We start from the raw sequence: 16,976 nt of genomic DNA, 5'->3' as shown, positions 1-16,976 counted from the left end.
TCTAGGTCCTGCAGGTGACACAAACTCCCCTTATTGGCTGTGCCCCGTGGTGCAGTGATTGCAGCCCCCTGCCCAGCTGCAGCCACTCTCTTTGATTGCCTGGCTCCTCTGGCCTGGACTGCACAGCTGTGGGTGATGAGCTGAACCACCCTCCGGGTTTAGAGGCAGACATTTTAGATGTGGTCTTTGTGTGGCGTAGCTGAGCTACTTCTAGCAGGTAAGTGGTTTTTAAACATTTTCTTTCTTACTTTTGGCCTTGGTGGAGTGGGTGAATGGGGGAGAATGGGCTGCTTTTCCAGGGGTACCTCACTCTAGTGTGAGGTTTACTGCAAGGTGGCAGCAGGGCAGGAGGGAAAGCTGTGATGCTGCCTGGAGTAGGGCTGAGGGAAAAAACAGTCTGCTTAGCTGCTTGTTTGCAATGCTTGCTACAGAAATAGAGGCTGCTTTTGCCTTGGCTTTGGTAGGGCTGTGTGATACCCGAAGAAACCTGGGCTGGATAGCAAGGCCAGGTAGCTTTTTGTTGCAGACCTGCTGTACTGAAGTCAAGATTTGGAAGGTCCTTCTGTGTGGTGGAGCCTCGTGTACAGCACCAATTGTATGTGGTGGTGACCCAGCATGCCAGAACCTGATACCAAGCTTGAGCTAAGTGCCTTCCAGTCTGGGCTTTGAGCTCTGCCCCACTGCAAGTGCACACCTTGTAAGGAGCTTGGCCTCCAGGAGCTGAGAACATAAATAAAACAATGCTGGGAGGTGAAAAGGAGGAAATTGTTTACCTGAGGGCACAGGAGAGAGTGTCCAGCTTTCTTAATTTTCTCTTTCATCCTCACATCTCCCAGATCATTATGCTTCCTCAGGAGTCAGGCTCTGAAGGCACCTTTTGAGCTGCGTCCATCTGTTGTATTGATGGAAGTCTGGATCTTACCACTGCCTGTGCTGTCAGAAAAAAAAATAGTAAATAAAATAGTGGAAGTGTACCTAATTGAATTCATGGGGAGCAGGAAGGATACAGGGAGAGTCCAGGTCCTCCTCTTGCTGAGCACTGGAGGCTCTGAGCTGCACACTTGTGGATCCAGGGGCTGGCATGGTCTCTCCCAGCTCAGGGAAAAAAACAATCCCATCCTCAAAAGGGAGCAAGCACTAACCTAATAAAGGCACCAGCTGGACGAAAGGAAAACCGGCTCTTTGGAAAAAAAAAAAAAAAACCCTTTCATTAGAAAAATAATATATTTCATCCTAATAAGGTAAAAATATTTGAAATGGGGCAGAAGTGAGCACTAGGCAGCATCTGTCAGGCCCTTTCTGGAAAGGGGAAGATTATTAAACTCAATTATAATTTATTTTTGTAAAGTGTCTTTCAGACTAAAAATCTCCCCAGATGCTTTGCAAGGACTGCTCAGGGGTTACTTGCAGCATGGAGCATCTCAGTGTGCCCCTCTTTTCTGCATCTACTAAAGGATTTAACCCTTCAGGTTTTTCTCTTCTGTTTTTGTGCGAGTTATGAGAGATCTTTTATGATGTGAGCTGCAAGAACATGCCCAAGGAGTGGAGGGGCAGTCGAGGTTGCACTGTTTTTCTGTTTTAGATTAAACACTTGCATTTCTCTAGGACAGTTCCTCCTGAGTGAGGAGGTGATTGGTTGGTTAGGATTGATTCAGAGCATCCAGGACTACGACTGGCTTCTTTGTTGCCTATTTTTCCCTTTGCCAGCCTGCTTGTCCATCTCTCAGTCACTTTATCTGCCTGGTGTGTCTGGTTTGTCAGCCCTCCTGCTGCTGGTTCCAGCCTGCTGCCATGCCTGCCTGTCTCCTCTTGCCCCATGCTTTTCCCCTTTGCTCTCTACACTTCAGACACAGACTGCTTCCAACTTTATCCATTCACTTTGATAAGCTAGCTAAGTAACTGACTTAATTAAAGTTGTGTGGATGTTCCTCCATCCCCCTGAACAAGTTTGCTTTATTTAAAGCATTTCAAACTGATGTGTGCATGCAAAACTGCTGCCGTCCTCCAATGCAGATGCATGGTTTGGTGCTTCCTGCCCTGGTACAGCATGAACAGCAGGTTTCATCTCTGTGTGCCTGCCTGTCTGCTGCTATGGCTTCATTTGTTCCTTGCTGTACGGTGATAGCAGCCCTTCCCAGCAGCAGACACAGGTTCAGGGTGAGATGGAGGCAGGCAGTGGGCACAGGACTGTGGGCGACAGAGGGGCTCAGGGCTGTTGGTATCAGGAGCACGAGACAGAACCCTGCCCTGTGGGAAGGGAAGAGGGCAGGCCGGGCTCCTTAGTCTGCCTGTCAGATAAATCTTGGTCTGTTTACTTAAATCCTCAGTGTTTCTTCATTTGTTTGTTTAAAAGTTTCCCTGCCAAAAAAGAGCAAAAGGAAGGAGGGAAGCTGCCTCCATGGGCCACCCCCTCAGCCAGGATGGGGCTGGGGCACTTTGGGGACAGGAGGAGCAGAGGTGGCAGAGCACCCTGCAGCCTGGGGACACGGCCCTGCTCCCATCTGCAGAGCACCCAGGTGAGGAGCCCAGCGAGCTCCACCTTGCCACCAAGAATTTATCCTCCCTCCTGTTGTTTTCTCTCCCCACAATAAGTGAGACAAAAGAGAAAGTAAACAAAAATCTTGCAAGGTCATGGAAAAACTCTGGAAGTGCATTGCATACCCACAGCTTATGACTGTACCGGGCACAATAAACATCAGCTCTGCAGGTCCTTCACATGTTGGTGTGTGCTGTCACCCAGACTAGGGGCTGCCCTTGTCCCCTCTTGAGTACTATGCAAACCTGCAGAAAATAGGCATGTACAAGAATGCATACACAGTCATGTGTGCTCTCACTCTTTCCCAATTTGTTCAAATTAAACTTAAGTTTATCATTGATTTGTAGAGAGAGAGACAGGAGTCTTTTGTTTGTGTGTGTGTGTATGTGAAACTCCAAAGTTCTTGGTGATCTGCATGCTTTTTTGTTTGCAATGGGTACGAGCTGCTCGTTGACTTTCAGAGAGGTTCATGTTCCAATTGAAATGAAATGAGATTTTACTGTCAAGTTGCAGCAGCTTCAGTCTTCAATGGAATGCAAGTGGGGGCAAAGGAAAGGGGGATCTGCTTAGTTTCTCTCCTTCCCCTTTCCCCCAGAGCTCCCTCTGTGAAAGGCCTTGCAGTGATCTTGCAGGATGGCACTGTGTGTTCGTAAAGCAGTGTGCCTGACTGCACCAGCCCACAAGTGTGTGTGGAACTCAGCTGGGCCGTGAGTGGTCTGTGTGCACTGTGCAGCAGGGCTGTTGGTGCCAACGCTTGCTTTATGGAAGGTTTGTGCTTTGTATTTATAGAATCATAGAATGGCCTGGGTTGAAAAAGACCATAATGATCATCCAGTTCCAACCCCCCTGTTATGTGCAGGGTTGCCAGCCACCAAACCAGGCTGCCCAGAGCCACATCCAGCCTGGCCTTGAATGTGTTACTATGTCCAATGCAGACTCATAGCCAGGGACCCTGACTGCTGCTCATCTACGCTGAAATCCCATTCCATTCCAAATTTCATTCTCTAGAGGTATGGAGATGGGCTTATTTAACAGACCTATTTCCCCAGCAAGTCTCCTGTCCTTTCTTGAAGTCGGCATGCTGTGTGAAGCCAGTGCTGAGCCTCAGTCCTTGCAAGCTCTGAGTTATGCCCAGTATGTGTTGTGCGTCATAACAGCTGCCTTTCCTCTACCAGTAAGCGTCAGAACTCAGAATTTCCTTCTGCCTGGGTGTAGGAGGCATTGTGCTACCAGAGTAACCATCCTCCCAGCCAGGCCTGCTTTTCCACACTAGGTGCTCATCTGAGCAAGCTGTGAGGAGTTCCTGTGGCACTTGTGGCTCTGCACACCTGCTGGTGACTGCTGGGCATCCTGTGCTCACAGCTCCTGTGGGACGGCTGCCTGCTAAAGAGGAGCGCAGTCTGGAGCTGGTGAGTTTGTAAGAAAGATTGCTGCAAATGGAGTGAGTGCCTGCTGCAGTATGGAAACCATTCCTTGTCGGTCTGGACAGAAGGAGAGGTGTAACCCAAAGTACTGTTTTCCTAGTAACCCACATAAATATCCACGCTAGGCTCTGTAAGAAGTACTTAGACAAATTGTGATGATCATCTTTCAGAGCCACCAGGATGGCCATTACCCCCGCTGCAGGCCAGCACTGATAGTCTGTTGCCTTTATTTCTGTCTGCGTTGGCCCATGTGGCTCAGCAAGGACAGGTCTCTGTGCTAAGGCTGGTTTGTTTAATGACATCTGAAAAACAGGATGATGGGAAGCAGCAGCAGAACCATCTGGTCTCCCATTCTGTGTCCTAGAATACTTGGAATGCTTCTTCGTTTGAGGTAGTTGAACTTTTGCTGCCTGTTTTGGTTTTAAGTCTTATGAATCATATGGAAAGGGAAAGCAGGGCTCTATTTGGGCTGGGCTGGTGCTGAGGGATGTTCCTGCTGAGGGTGCCTGTGCTGGTGGCTGCTGCTTATTGCGTGTCATGTGCTGAAAAGCCAATGTCCTGTGCCTCTGTAAAACAGGCAGCATAGTTTTGTGAATACATGTTAACTGTGGGGTTCTGTGCTCAAAAAATGCTGTTACAGGGATTGGCTCGATGTAATCAGTGTACAATAGCAGCAACAGTGCCCAATTGTTGTCCAGACCTTAAAGCAAGATGCCTTGCTGGGTGTCTGCTGCCCTCCCTCCCGGAGGTTCTGAGTGCAGTGGATGCAGAGCTGCAGCATCACCCATCGCGAGGCCTTGGAAGGGATGCAGTAGTGAGGCTTTGATTTGTTCAACTCTCTGCCTCTCCCTCAATTTTAGCCATTCTTTCATGAAGTGCAGTGAGAGTTCTGCAGAGAGCAGGCAAGTTCCAGCAGGAGCTTCCAAGCTGTAAGTCGTGTCATGTCCCCTCAGATAGACTGTGATGTAAAAATCCCCTGTGCTGTGGGCAGAGCTCCAGAGAGAGCAAACCTCTGCTCTGAGGTCGGATTAGGAGCATGTTCAGATAATGACATCTGAAAACAGGATGGCTGGGAGCTGCAGCAGAGCAACCAGGGGGCTTTGAAAGAGAGAGCAGTCTAATCCTCTCTGCTAATAAGGAGGCAGCTCCTGGCAGTGCATGGGGCTCAGCAGGCTCTGCTGTGTTGCTCCTGGGTTCTCTGACCGGTGGCAGAGGGCAGCAGGCTCAGACACCCAGCTGCTTTCATTGCGGGGAAGAGCAAAGCAGGAGGAGTTTGCTTCGCTTTCTTTGGGTAAAACAAGAACTTTGCCACTGCTCCTTGCCTCCTCAAAACAGCTTGTTCAGGTCCTTGTCAATTGGCACCTGCTGCCTGTGCCTATCTGCCTCATAGAGCAGGTGGGGAAAGCCTGTTTCCAGAGCTGGTGAGGAAGCGCCCCCAGGCCTGGCGTTTGTTCAGGTAGAACGGTGGGAACAAACTGCACTGAGCACCCAGGGTTTATCTTACCTGTTGTTCCTTTGCAGCTGGCACTCACGACTGCTGGCTCGGCTGCTCCAAGGCAGTGCTGTGGCAGTGTGGATGGAAGGACAAAATCTGCCCTGAAAAGGACTTTCTCATCCTCACCGGCAGTCACTTCTCTCTGCCAACACGTGGCACATGCAAGGGACAGCAGCAGGAGGAAGCTACAGAGGGGCCAGGTAAGGAATGCTTCCTTTTAGATCTTGGATGCGTAGTGTACAGTTTTGTGTAGCCTTGTGAAGTTCCATCACGATATCTGGCTTCAGCATTGCGTTTTGGTTCTTGTCAGTGAGATGACTGGTCCCACGCCTTCCATGCAGACAGGATGGCCCACTTGTGCTCCTTGATTCTCTTTTGATAGGGTGATAATCACACAGCTCTAAATTTAGAGGGCTTTGGATGCCACTGTAAGGTTTCCAGTGTGTTCCAGCAAGCACGGTGCTACCTTGGGTCCCAGTTTGCAGACTGAGGTGGGAAGGGAAAAGTCAGAACGCAAGCGGCTGCATCTCTAATTCACATCCCCCATCAGCAAATCACAGAGGCATAAGCATCGCCTATTTCCTGCTATGGGGAGAGTTTGAGGGAACTGGGATTGTTTAGTGTGGAGAAGAGAAGCCTCCAGGGAGACCTCATTGTGGCCTTCCAGTTCTTGAAGGGAGCGTAAAAACAGGAGGGGGAATGAGGGTGGATAGTGACAGAAGAGGGGGGAATGGTTTTAAACTGAGACGGGGGAGCTTTAGGTTGGATATTAGGAGGAAGTTTTTCCCCCAGAGGGTGGTGAGGCACTGGCACAGGCTGCCCAAGGAGGCTGTGGATGCCCCATCCCTGCAGGCATTCAGGGCCAGGCTGGATGTGGCTCTGGGCAGCCTGGGCTGCTGGTTGGTGACCTGCACACAGCAGGGGGTTGGAACTGGAGGAGCACTGTGCCCTTTTCAACCCAGGCCATTCTGTGATGCTATGACTGATCGCCTCCATCACTGCCCTGGTGAACGTTTCAAATGGAACTGCAGCAAGGCTGCTTAAAAAGTTCGAGGCCAGAGTCCATAAAAAGAGAACTCTGTTCTTTTTGCACTTATCACCGCAGTGCTGGTGCTAAAAGGGGCTGTTAAGGGGGTGTGGGGGCATCACCAGGGCTGCGGTGCTTTAAAAGACCCGAACTGCTCTGAGATGTGTCAGCTGTCCAAAAAATAAAACACCTCCTCAGTCAAGAAGACAACTCCATCACTTGAAACTTTGGTTTTTTTTTTTTTCCAGTTTTTATTGAGTGAAAATGTCAAACCTTGCATCAGTCATGCAAAAAAAAAAAAAAAAAAAAAAAAAAAATCAAATAAATAAAACACATATATTAAATTTCTAATAGCACTAAATTCAAGTGGAAAAATATTCAGTTCTTAATAACGCAGGTGCTGAAGAGACCAGATTCAAGTAAATCAGAGCACACCGTCCTGTTTAGGGTGGTTTTTTTTTTTTCACTTTCTGCATTTTTGTCTCAAAACCTATATATATATCTATATATCTATATATATGTATATACATATAGATATATACACACACACATATATATGTGCATACATATTATTTTTATATTTATATATATACACATACATATTTATAAAACATTAAAAAGAGCATTGGTGGTTCAAGCATTTATTTCCCCCCTCCCCCACAGAAAGAAAAAAATAAAACAACAACAAAACAAAAAAAAAATTACACATTTAAAATTCAAAATGAGCTAGCAATGGCTTATAGTCCTAGTGTGCAATATGGATATTACAAAAGGCTAGAATTCTCCCTCTTTGTCTTTTTTTGTCTTTTTTCTTTATAGTTTTTTGAATTTTTTTTTTCTTTTTTTTTTTTTTTGCTACATTGGAAAAAAAGTTTTTCTTTTTTTTTATTTTTTTTTCTTTACAAAATTCCTTCCACGCAGACTTTAATCCAGTTGAGTTTGTGGCTAGAAAGAACCGTCTAGTCAATAGTTTTGATTTCGTTTTTTGCTCCTCAGCAGTGAATGGTAGCAGAATCAGGAGGGTCCATCCCAAGGATTATTTTGTTTGTTTTTCGTTTTGTTTTGGACAGAACAGTTCCATTTCCTCTCTCTTTCCCCCTCCTCGCACAGTTTGCTCTCTCTCTGGTCATTCTGTAAGCACTTACAGCATCGTGGCAGTGGTTCTGCCGATGCGGTCGCATGAAGCGAAGAACCACCCCTCTGCAATGGGCACCTCTGTGCTGCTGGGGCCTTTGTTCAGAAAAGCACTTAAGCGTGGGCTTCAATCTGCTCCAGCTCACAATGCGTTTGCTTAAGAGTTTTGCTGAATTAAAGCCTGAGCACGGCAGAAAAAGACGGGCTTAACTTTCTAGACTTGTTGTTGTTGATGGATGCAGCGAGAGCTTTGCAGGTACAGGGCTGGGGGAAGGCAGGGCAGCACACAGCAGGCAGGGCCATGGGGCACAGGTCAGCCTCTTGGGAAAGGACCTGCATTCCCCGTACCAGCTCCTGGAGGAGAGGTGATAAAGGATGGGGAGAAAGGCCGAGACACTGGGGAGAAGTCAGGTGCCTGGAGGGGGAAGGTGGTGTGCATAGATAAACATGAGCCCCTCGGGCACGCTGAGCTGCATGAAGGAGGTGTGGAACAGCTCTGCAGCAGCACAGGGCCCAGCAAAGAGCTGCAGCTTCCCCTCTCCTCTGTGCCTCGGCCTTCTCCTACTGCCTTGTGGTGGTTCAGTAGTGCAGCTTGGTGGGATGGGCTGGGGTAGAGGCACAGACACTGCGTGTAGCAGCAGGCATGGCTCCTTTGTCCCCCGTGGTACTGAGGTGCCCCAGGGAGTGCCTGCCTTGCTGCCTGAGCAGCCCTGCTGGCTGTGCTCAGAGGATGGGGTGTGAGGGCAGGGGCTCCACGCTGACCCCACAGAAGTCAGTTAGGTCCATTGGGTGCCAAGTGAAAACGTCTGGTGTGCAAGATGGGGCCTGTGTTACAGCTGAGGGGCCTCCTGCAGCCCATCACCATACGATGTGAGTGGCTGAATAGGGGAAAAAGGGACAATTACAGAACCTGCAGCAAATGCCATTAAAGCAAAGGTCTTTGCCCCATCTCAGTTCTAGAAATTCCAGGTCTCTGTTCCCACACTCAGCCCCAGAAATGGGAGCTTCGTTATGTGTGCTAGAAAATACACAGCAGAGGGCAGGGGATATACCAAACAAAACAAAAACAAACAAAAGAATGAAACCCTGTAAAAATAAAAGCCACACAAAATAACTGATAGAGGAAAAGAACTCCAAAGTATTAAATAAACTACAAACTAGTAATAACAATATTTCATTTGTTTTCATTTGTTTCATCTCTACAAAATTCAAGTTAAAAATTCGGAATCGTGCAGCTCCGGTCAGTGCTAGGAGTGTGAAGTCAGCCTCAAACCACAGAGTTAAGGCCCCCCTCCCCTGCCACCCCCTACAAACAAACACTACATTGAAAAAAAAAAAAAAAAAAAAAAGAAAAAAAAAATTGCACACAATTAACCGTATCTAAGGGCTTTACAGAAGGCAGGTGACCCCCCTCGTCCCCCTGGCATTGGTTGTTTCTCTTTTGTTCTATATATAGTAATAACCTTTACAGAAAAAAAAATACTGTACAACTTCTCAATTTTTTTTTTTTGCCTTTCCTTTTGAAGCATCATCCGAACATTCTGTCCCCACATGTACACAGCCGTGCTGCTTGTTTATAAATCAGACCTGATCTACACCAGTTCCTAAGGGATATAATTAAAAAAAAAAGCAATCTCAACTCCTTGAGGCCTTTATCTGTTCAGGGTAGAAACAAATTGTGGGGATCCCTTGGAGCTGAAGTGCTTGAGGAGGGGCTGCATGTAAGGAAAAAAAAACCAACCAGGCTTAAGGAGAAAAAAGGACTCAGCTCAGACATGAGGAACCTTTCGCTAGGCTGGTGTACTTACAGACTGGCACTGAAAGAGCTATGACCAGAACGAGTCTGTACGGCTGGTCCTTCTGGAGCTGTGTGGATGCAGAGAAGCCCTCTTTCTCAGACTCTGGTGAGGATTTGGGGTCAGACAGCTACAACCTCACCTGCCCGAGTCCTGGGCAGTCTCTTGTAGTGTGTGTTCCCAGCCTGGGCTAGGAAAAGAGAGCAGGGAGAAGATGAACCTGTGACCAGGGAAAGCCCAAGCTTCTGGAGGCGGCAGGTCCCGGCTTACTAATTCCATTTACTCATGCAGTGCCTGAACTATCAGCCCTACTCAGGAAAATGTATCAGTATGGGCACAGAAACGCATCATTTTTTAGCTGGACTGCATCCTGGCCTCTGCTGGCATCTCCCCCTATCTGTCTGTGCTGTGTAGCTTGAGACAGCCTCACGTTTTGTGGCTGCAAGAACCAAGGCTAGGCAAATAGCTTTGTGGGTGCTGCAGAATGGTCCCCACCCAGTGCTGAGCAAAGAAGTGGGACATCCCACATGGGATCCTGAATGCCTGTCTGCCTTCTCCCTCTTCAGTGGTGCCTTCCCCCTCTTCTGGAAGTCACCAGAGCTACATTTTAGTCCGTGCAGAAAGCCGTGCCCATCTCCAGTGAAAGGCAGGGGAGGAGGGCCTGGGGTGGGGACATCATACCTGTCATCGTGGGACTGCGTGGGGCAGAGAGCAAGTAGTATTTTCAAGGCTGCGTTAACAGCTGGGATGCTCTGCTGCGAGCACAGTGCTCCTTGTGCTGCACCGTGGCACAGTGTGTCAGCTCACAACCTCCTGACTCTACCGAGTCCTCCTGAGATGGGGATACTGAAGCACCACAAAAAAGCCTCACCCTCAACAGAGGGAAAGCACCTGGGGTTGGGATGAGATGGAACTGGATGGGAGTTGAACCCCAGCCCTCCAGTGTGACAAACCCTTTAACTGCCCGCTGCGCCCTTCCCGAGTTACTTCAGCTCAATCCCTACAGGCGGAACAGCAGGGATGGGGAGAGGTGCCTTACAGCTGTAGACAGAGAAAGTTTTACAATATAAATAGCATTCAAAATTATCATCATTAATAGTAAAAAGGATCTGGAAGAACAGAGGAGTGTCCCATTCCCACCCCTGCTCATTCATTAATGCATCCTCATTTGCGTGACAATAAATACCCACTCCCACCCTCTGCTGTCTGATACCATCCATTTAATGCTGGAGAAAGAAGAGAGAGAGAGGGAGAAAGGTGGGGGAGAGAGAGCACCCCTCGCCCCCCTCCTTCCCACTGGCAAAAACTGAGCTAGTTGTCTTTGTGACACCAATTCCTTGCATATTATATATGTGTGTGTGTGTGTACATTATATATATAGAAGAGACACACACACAAATATATATTTCTACAATTCATTACCTGTTGTTCCCACCCACCCCCCTCCAAGAAGTGGAGATTATTATTAATATCGTACAACTGAAAACATGGAAAAAAAAAAAAACCCAGAAAGAAAAATGGGGGGACAGAACCCCACCCATAACAAAGGGTCCCCAGATGGGCGCAGGCCCCATGCACCTTTCAGGAGACAAGGAAAAGCAGCTGGTACCCTCGAGGTTCACGTCCATATAAAAGGGTACTTTTCTGCTGCATCCTGCCCCTGTGTTCTGTGATCTGCAGAATGAAGCAATGCAGCACCAGTCCCGCTGCGAACCTGTCTCTCTTACGGGGCCTGTGGAGTATAGGTTTCCTTCCTTCCTCTCTCTCGTGTGTGTGGCACGGAGTTTGTATTTCATTTGCCGTCCCAATCTTTGTTCTTGCCTCATGTGGGGTCCCCTAAGTAATTCTGTAAGATCAAAACCAAACCACTGCTGCTGTTGTCTCTAGGATTAAGGAGAAGCTGCTGGAGCAACCGTAGAGGCTAGGGCAGCAGCGGGAGCCGGAGCAGGAGCTGAGGCTGGAGGAAGGGCAGGAGCTGCCTCGTCCTGCGGCCTGGAAGCATCACCATGGTCTGTGGAAGAAGAAGCACCCTCCTCTGGTTCCCCATCATCTTTAGTAGCCAGGCCCTCAGGGTCAGGCAGCGATTCTTCAGAATCCGTGTTCAGGTCTTCCTCTTCGTCATCCTCCTCGTCGTCGTCATCGTCATCCTCCTCTTCATCATCCTCTTCTTCTTCGTTCATCTCCTCCTCGTCATCCTCTTCATCCTCTTGGGAAGAGTCATCTTCATCCTCCACCTCACCAGAGCCTGACGCCGCTGCCCCCGGCTCCTGAGGGGCGGCCCCGGCTCTGCTGGGGGAGGGCCCTTCAGCCACTTCTGACTGCTTCTTACTGAGGTCCAGGGAGTCATTGAGGCCCACACCAGCCGCGTTCTGCAGGAAGAAGAGGGAGCTGCTGTTGTTGTCAGTGCTGAGGTTGAGGGAACTGTCCAGGTTGATGGAAGAGTTCTGGATGTCGTACTCAAGAGCGGAGTGGGCGAGGCCTTCGGGGCCAGGAGAGATGGCAGGCAGCTCCCCTCGCTCCTGCTTCTCGTGCTTGCGCTTGTGCGAGTCCATCTGCGACATGCCCACCACCGTGTGTTTGCAGCCAGGGTAGGTGCAGTGGAAGTGGGAGCACTTGAGTTTGTACTTGCAGTCGGGCACCTCGCAGTCCACGCTCGAGCTGAACTGGCAGAAGCCGGCAGCGCTGATGACATCCTGCTTGCCGTGGTGCTTACGGTGGGCTGTCACCTTAGTGCTGTCAGTGCAGCGGAAGCCGCAGCGCAGACAGTGGAAGTGTGTGCTATTGCCAGAGAACTGACAGTCTGGGAAGTTGCAACTCAGTGAAGACTTGAAGCGCTTGAAATCATCCAATACCAGGTTGTCAACGCGGTCGTGGTGCTGGGCGTGCTTATACATGTGGGTACGGCCGCAGAACTTGTAGCCACAATTCTCCCGCGTGCAGTGGTAGTGGGTAACCTTGAGAGAGAATTGGCAGCTGGAGTCCTTGCAGTCCTCGTAGAGGTCGTAGCGCCGAAATCCCTCCAGCATCATCCCTTCATCCAGCATCTTGCGTGAGGATGCAGTCTTGCGGCGCTTGCCAAACGGGGACATGTCCTCAATAATCCAGAAACGCTTTTTGGCCCCCGAGGCAGTTGGCATAGTGATGGTATTCCCTGAGGAGAAAAAGTGAAGAGTGCTATTGCTGACAGGTCTCTCCTCATCCCCTAACTGTCCTGGCAAGTGCTCTATTTGCACAGGCAACACCACAACAGTCCCCCCCAGCAGCTCATCTCCCAGCTCTCAGTAAGCCTCAGCTCTGGGGCTGCTGGCTGACTGGTGCTGCACATCACTTCCTTTCATTTTCAGCACGTCCCCCCTTGCCTCCAATTGCCACTCTTGTATAACTTAATATTATCCAAATACCGTTGCTCCTTTTCTGTTTTGCAACTCTGAGAGTTTCTCCTGCTGCTCAGTTATCTCTAGTCTTGCTTTCCTCTTAAACTAAACTTTAACGCAGAGGAGTTGGCTTCTTTCAGTCCAAGGGCTGATGTGTTTTACAGCAGTTCATTGTGGTTCAAGTAGTAAACGAGGTTAAGCATTTTCAAACCAGCAGGTGTACACTGCTTTCCCCTACCCAGGCTCCTTGTGAGCAGGACACCGTAACACACTACAACTGCCAAGGACAGGCAGGAAGTGGAGGAAGATCCCATGCGTGATTGAAAGTGCAAGGGGGGGAATTTATAGAAATAGGATGGACTTTGGCCAGGAGACTGCAACATCCCTCACTGTAATGAGCCTACATATTACGATGAGTGCACTTAGAAAGACAGATGGACAGATGTTCAATGGGGCCAATTCTCATCACCACTAGCCAGCGGACTCCAAGAGAAAATACCAGTTCTACAGCTTTCCCAGGGGTCTCAAAAATCACATGATGCCCCTAGTAAATAAAGAGCCCTCATCCATCTTCCAGTTTCATTCACAGGGCCAGCATAACTGGCTAGTGCTCGTGTCCCCTAGGATCCAGCTGACATCAAGGACTCGACCTCATTATATCTATTAACTTTTTTTTCTTCTCTGCTTACTATTTCCAGAATCAAAATCTCTAGGACCAACATGCAGCAGACGAGGTTGGAGACAAGAAGTGTGCAAAACCAGATGCAAAACTGTGAGTGTAATCGGAAATTATGGCTTGCGATTAAAACACGCTTTTTTCCTTCTTTGCCCTCCACCTTCATGCTGAAATTGCCACCCTTTTAAAGAGAGGCACAATTTGAGACATGCAGTGCATGGAACCTGAGAATCCAGAGCAGCCTATATCCTCGTCCAGGAGACTGAGGCAACAGTCATTTGTTCAAATGCTGTGGGATTGTTTTCTCCTTGCTGACAAGCAGGTATAAAAGCAATGGATGCTATCTTTGCTATACCTGCCTTGCTAGTCTTACAACTCTTTAGATGAAAAGGATTTGGACGATTACCCAAGGAAGCCTCCAAACATTAAACACACACCATACTGAAAGGTGCAGGTCTACAGGCAGGGTAGCAGCAACCTGACCTCCCCATACAGTGGCATCCTGGTGTGCACGGGCTGTACAGGTTGCTGTGTGAGCAGAGAGCAAAAGATCTTTCACATCCATTCGTTACGTGCACTTGTGCTCAAACTGCAAATAAGAGCACCAGTTTGGGGCATGCATGCTGAGATCACTGTGGTGGAACTGCACACGAAGGCTAGTTTAACCAGCTGCCAGTGAAAGAGTAGCTTTCTATCGCTGCTTATTTTCTATTAGCAGTAGAGTCCGCGACCAGATCATTCTGCATCCCCCCTTGCAAATGTACTGTAAAGTCTTCTCTGCTCCTAGGCACACCTGGACAAATCCCTGCTATCCACATCAACTCCTTCCTCCCCCACCTACAAGAAATTACAGCCAAACCACCAAGTATGGATGCTATTCTTGTTTGCCTTCACATAGTACTACAGGATGAGGCATTGTAAAGAGAAGACAGAATACCTGGGAAATAAAGAGAATTTGGAATCTGACCTGTTTAAAACTCGATGCATTTGCTCAGCTTTTACAACAGCCCAAACAGATGTGCTTAAAACTTCAGCTGAACCAATTTTGTTTTCCTCATACAGCAAAGTTTCAGAACAAGGGTATGAAAAAGAAGATAACCTGCTACACTCATCAGCCATTGGACAGCGTTCAGTCCCTAAAGCTCAGCTGGAGATTATAAACCTCAGCAAATTTAATCCCGATCAAACCTCAACGGTAAGTGCATGCCATAAGCTTGTCTTTTCAACTAAGAACAATGTAAACATTTCAAAAAACTATATGAACAAATAGGTAAAAACAAAAGAAACTTAAAAATATGTGATGAGAGGAAAGAACAGCACAAAGTAAGATATTGTAGGTAGCATGCAAATCAGTTAAAAATACAGTTTAGCATGTATTTTGGTCACTGGAAAACACTGTTCTGGATGGGGTGGATGCTTCTCCAGCCAAATCCCATGACAAAAACCTCTGAACTTCCAAGCAGAGCTGGTCCTCCAGCCATACTCCCCACCATTTGCCCCAGATTTGCATGTTACTACACATGCACACACTAAAGCTGGCAGGAAGAATGACTGGGACATTTATAGGCTGCCAGAATCCTCTTTAGTGTGAAACAAATATGCTCTTGATTAACTAGAAAAGAGCTGGGAGTTGGGAAAAGAAGCCAAAGCTGAGACACACCCTAAAAACCATTCCAGCCAGAATGAGAATCCCCAGCCTGAGCCACCTCTGATCTTAGTCACACATGGGAAACATGGCAGCCTGAAACTAAAGCTCTAAATGTATTGTGTGCAGCTGTAAGAGCAGCTGCAAACCGTGAGTGTGAGAAACAGCCTGAGATGCCTGATGATGTCATCAAAGTGACACTGACTGTACTTCCCTCTGTTACTTGTGCTGAGGAAAGCAGCCCTGAATTTTATGGTTTTATATGTGAACAGGAAGCAGTGAGGCTGAAAGGAGCTATAAAACTACTGGAGCTGGGTACCCTGTCAGACATCGACCTACCAAGATGTACGCAACACCAGTAGGCACTGGCCTAGGGGGCCTTGAAGTTCTAATGCAGAGGTCCAAGTTCATTAATGCTACAAGAGCAAAGGTTTGCTTCGTGGCCATCCTGCTGTTATCAAGAGCTGAAAAGTGAGTTTTTACACTATGGGTTATTGCTCGATTTCTCTCATAGTTTGGAGTTGGCTTGAAAATTCTCTCAGGTATCTGAATTTTTCACAATGATTTGCTCTGCTTTTTGGCTGCCCTTCATAGCTGTGGTTACCATGTCAGCAGACAAAGGGAGCAGGCATGAAGGGCCCTTGGATAATGTTAAGTGAGACACAGAGTGACAAAGGCTTTTTTTTAACTGACTCAAAAGGTGCAGAGAAAAATGTGGGCAAGGTGAGCGGGGAAGGAGGTGGGCAAAGGACACTAAGAGAGAAAGCAAAGTGTTACCTGCTGCATCCTGAACTAAGGGAACGTCACTTTTTACTGGAGTTGGAGTGGCAATGATGGGCGAAAACCCAGTGGTGCTGGCGGCAGGCATGACAATGCCTCTGCTGGATCCAAGAGTGGCACTGAGCAGAGAGTATGAGAGACAAGATGGAGAGAAAAGATAGGGGAGGGTGGGAATGGGAGACCTAAGCAGGGCTTGTGAGAGAGATGGAGGCAGAGGTGGAGGTTGAGGTTGAGGTGCATTGTGGGTAGCATCATCGGCAGCAGCAGTGGCAGTAGAAGGAACCAGGCAGCCTGGAGAACGTGGAGAGAAAAAAAAAAAAAAAGCAGAAAAAAAGGAAAACAAAAACAAGAAACAAACAAACAAAAAAAAGAAAAAAAAATAAAATGAGAACCCAAGAGCAGAAGCAGTATGATGAAAATGGAAAGTACATTAACAAATGTATGAAACAGAACTGTAACAGAGAAGAAACAGAAGGTGAGGAACTGACAGCATCAGGAAGAGGAAGGTTGTCTCTGCAGAAGGTGAGGTGGCTTTAATGGCATGGAGGAGCAGCCACAGGCTTTCAAGCAGAAATTCCTGCTTGTCTGGTCCTTGCACATTTCTGCGGTGCCAGCTCGTGCCAACTAACAACCACGAGCCCTGTCTCAGCTCTGGGCAGGGGCAGTTGCTCACTACCTGCATAGCAGTGAGGGGCCTTTTCCTAGGAAATGTGACTTGCTGGGATGGTGCTGGAGAGTGCCAGAAATCACTGTCCCACCACAGCTCTCTGGAGGAGCTTTAATGCCATGGTGCATCCGCTGTCACAACGCAGCAGTGCTCATCTGATGGTAACATATGGTTAGATGTGCTATTTTATAACCTTCATATATGTGCTATGGGAATGCAAAGCAGGAGAACGTTGGTGAGATTAAAGCAAACTCAGGGAGGCAGACTATCTAGAACACACCTCACCCTGGGAAGGACAGCTGAGAGATCCCTGAATCCACACTAGATGATAACAGAATTCCTAAGAGAAACTAGACTTCTGAAGAGAGAACTACGTAACAACTACGTGGTAACTACGGGGCAGGAGGAGATGGCTGCTTGTT

At 48.2% G+C, this 16,976-nt stretch overlaps 1 protein-coding gene across 1 annotated transcript in view; it reads right to left on the bottom strand.

The window, feature by feature from the left end:
- Positions 1-11,301: 11,301 nt before the first annotated feature.
- Positions 11,302-16,976, bottom strand: part of CASZ1 (castor zinc finger 1) — a gene marked incomplete at both ends in the record, with an annotated part of 70,879 nt that continues 65,204 nt past the window's right edge. The window contains 2 exons of the mRNA XM_079545644.1: positions 11,302-12,563; positions 15,885-16,178. Of these exons, the coding sequence (XP_079401770.1) occupies positions 11,302-12,563; positions 15,885-16,178 (1,556 nt within the window). The remainder of the gene's footprint in view (positions 12,564-15,884; positions 16,179-16,976) is intronic.

The sequence above is a fragment of the Tetrao urogallus genome (genome assembly GCF_951394365.1).
Source record: "Tetrao urogallus genome assembly, chromosome: 21".
Classification (NCBI taxonomy): domain Eukaryota; kingdom Metazoa; phylum Chordata; class Aves; order Galliformes; family Phasianidae; genus Tetrao; species Tetrao urogallus.
Note: the sequence above shows the minus strand (reverse complement) of the source record. Positions and strands in the feature narration are given on the sequence as shown.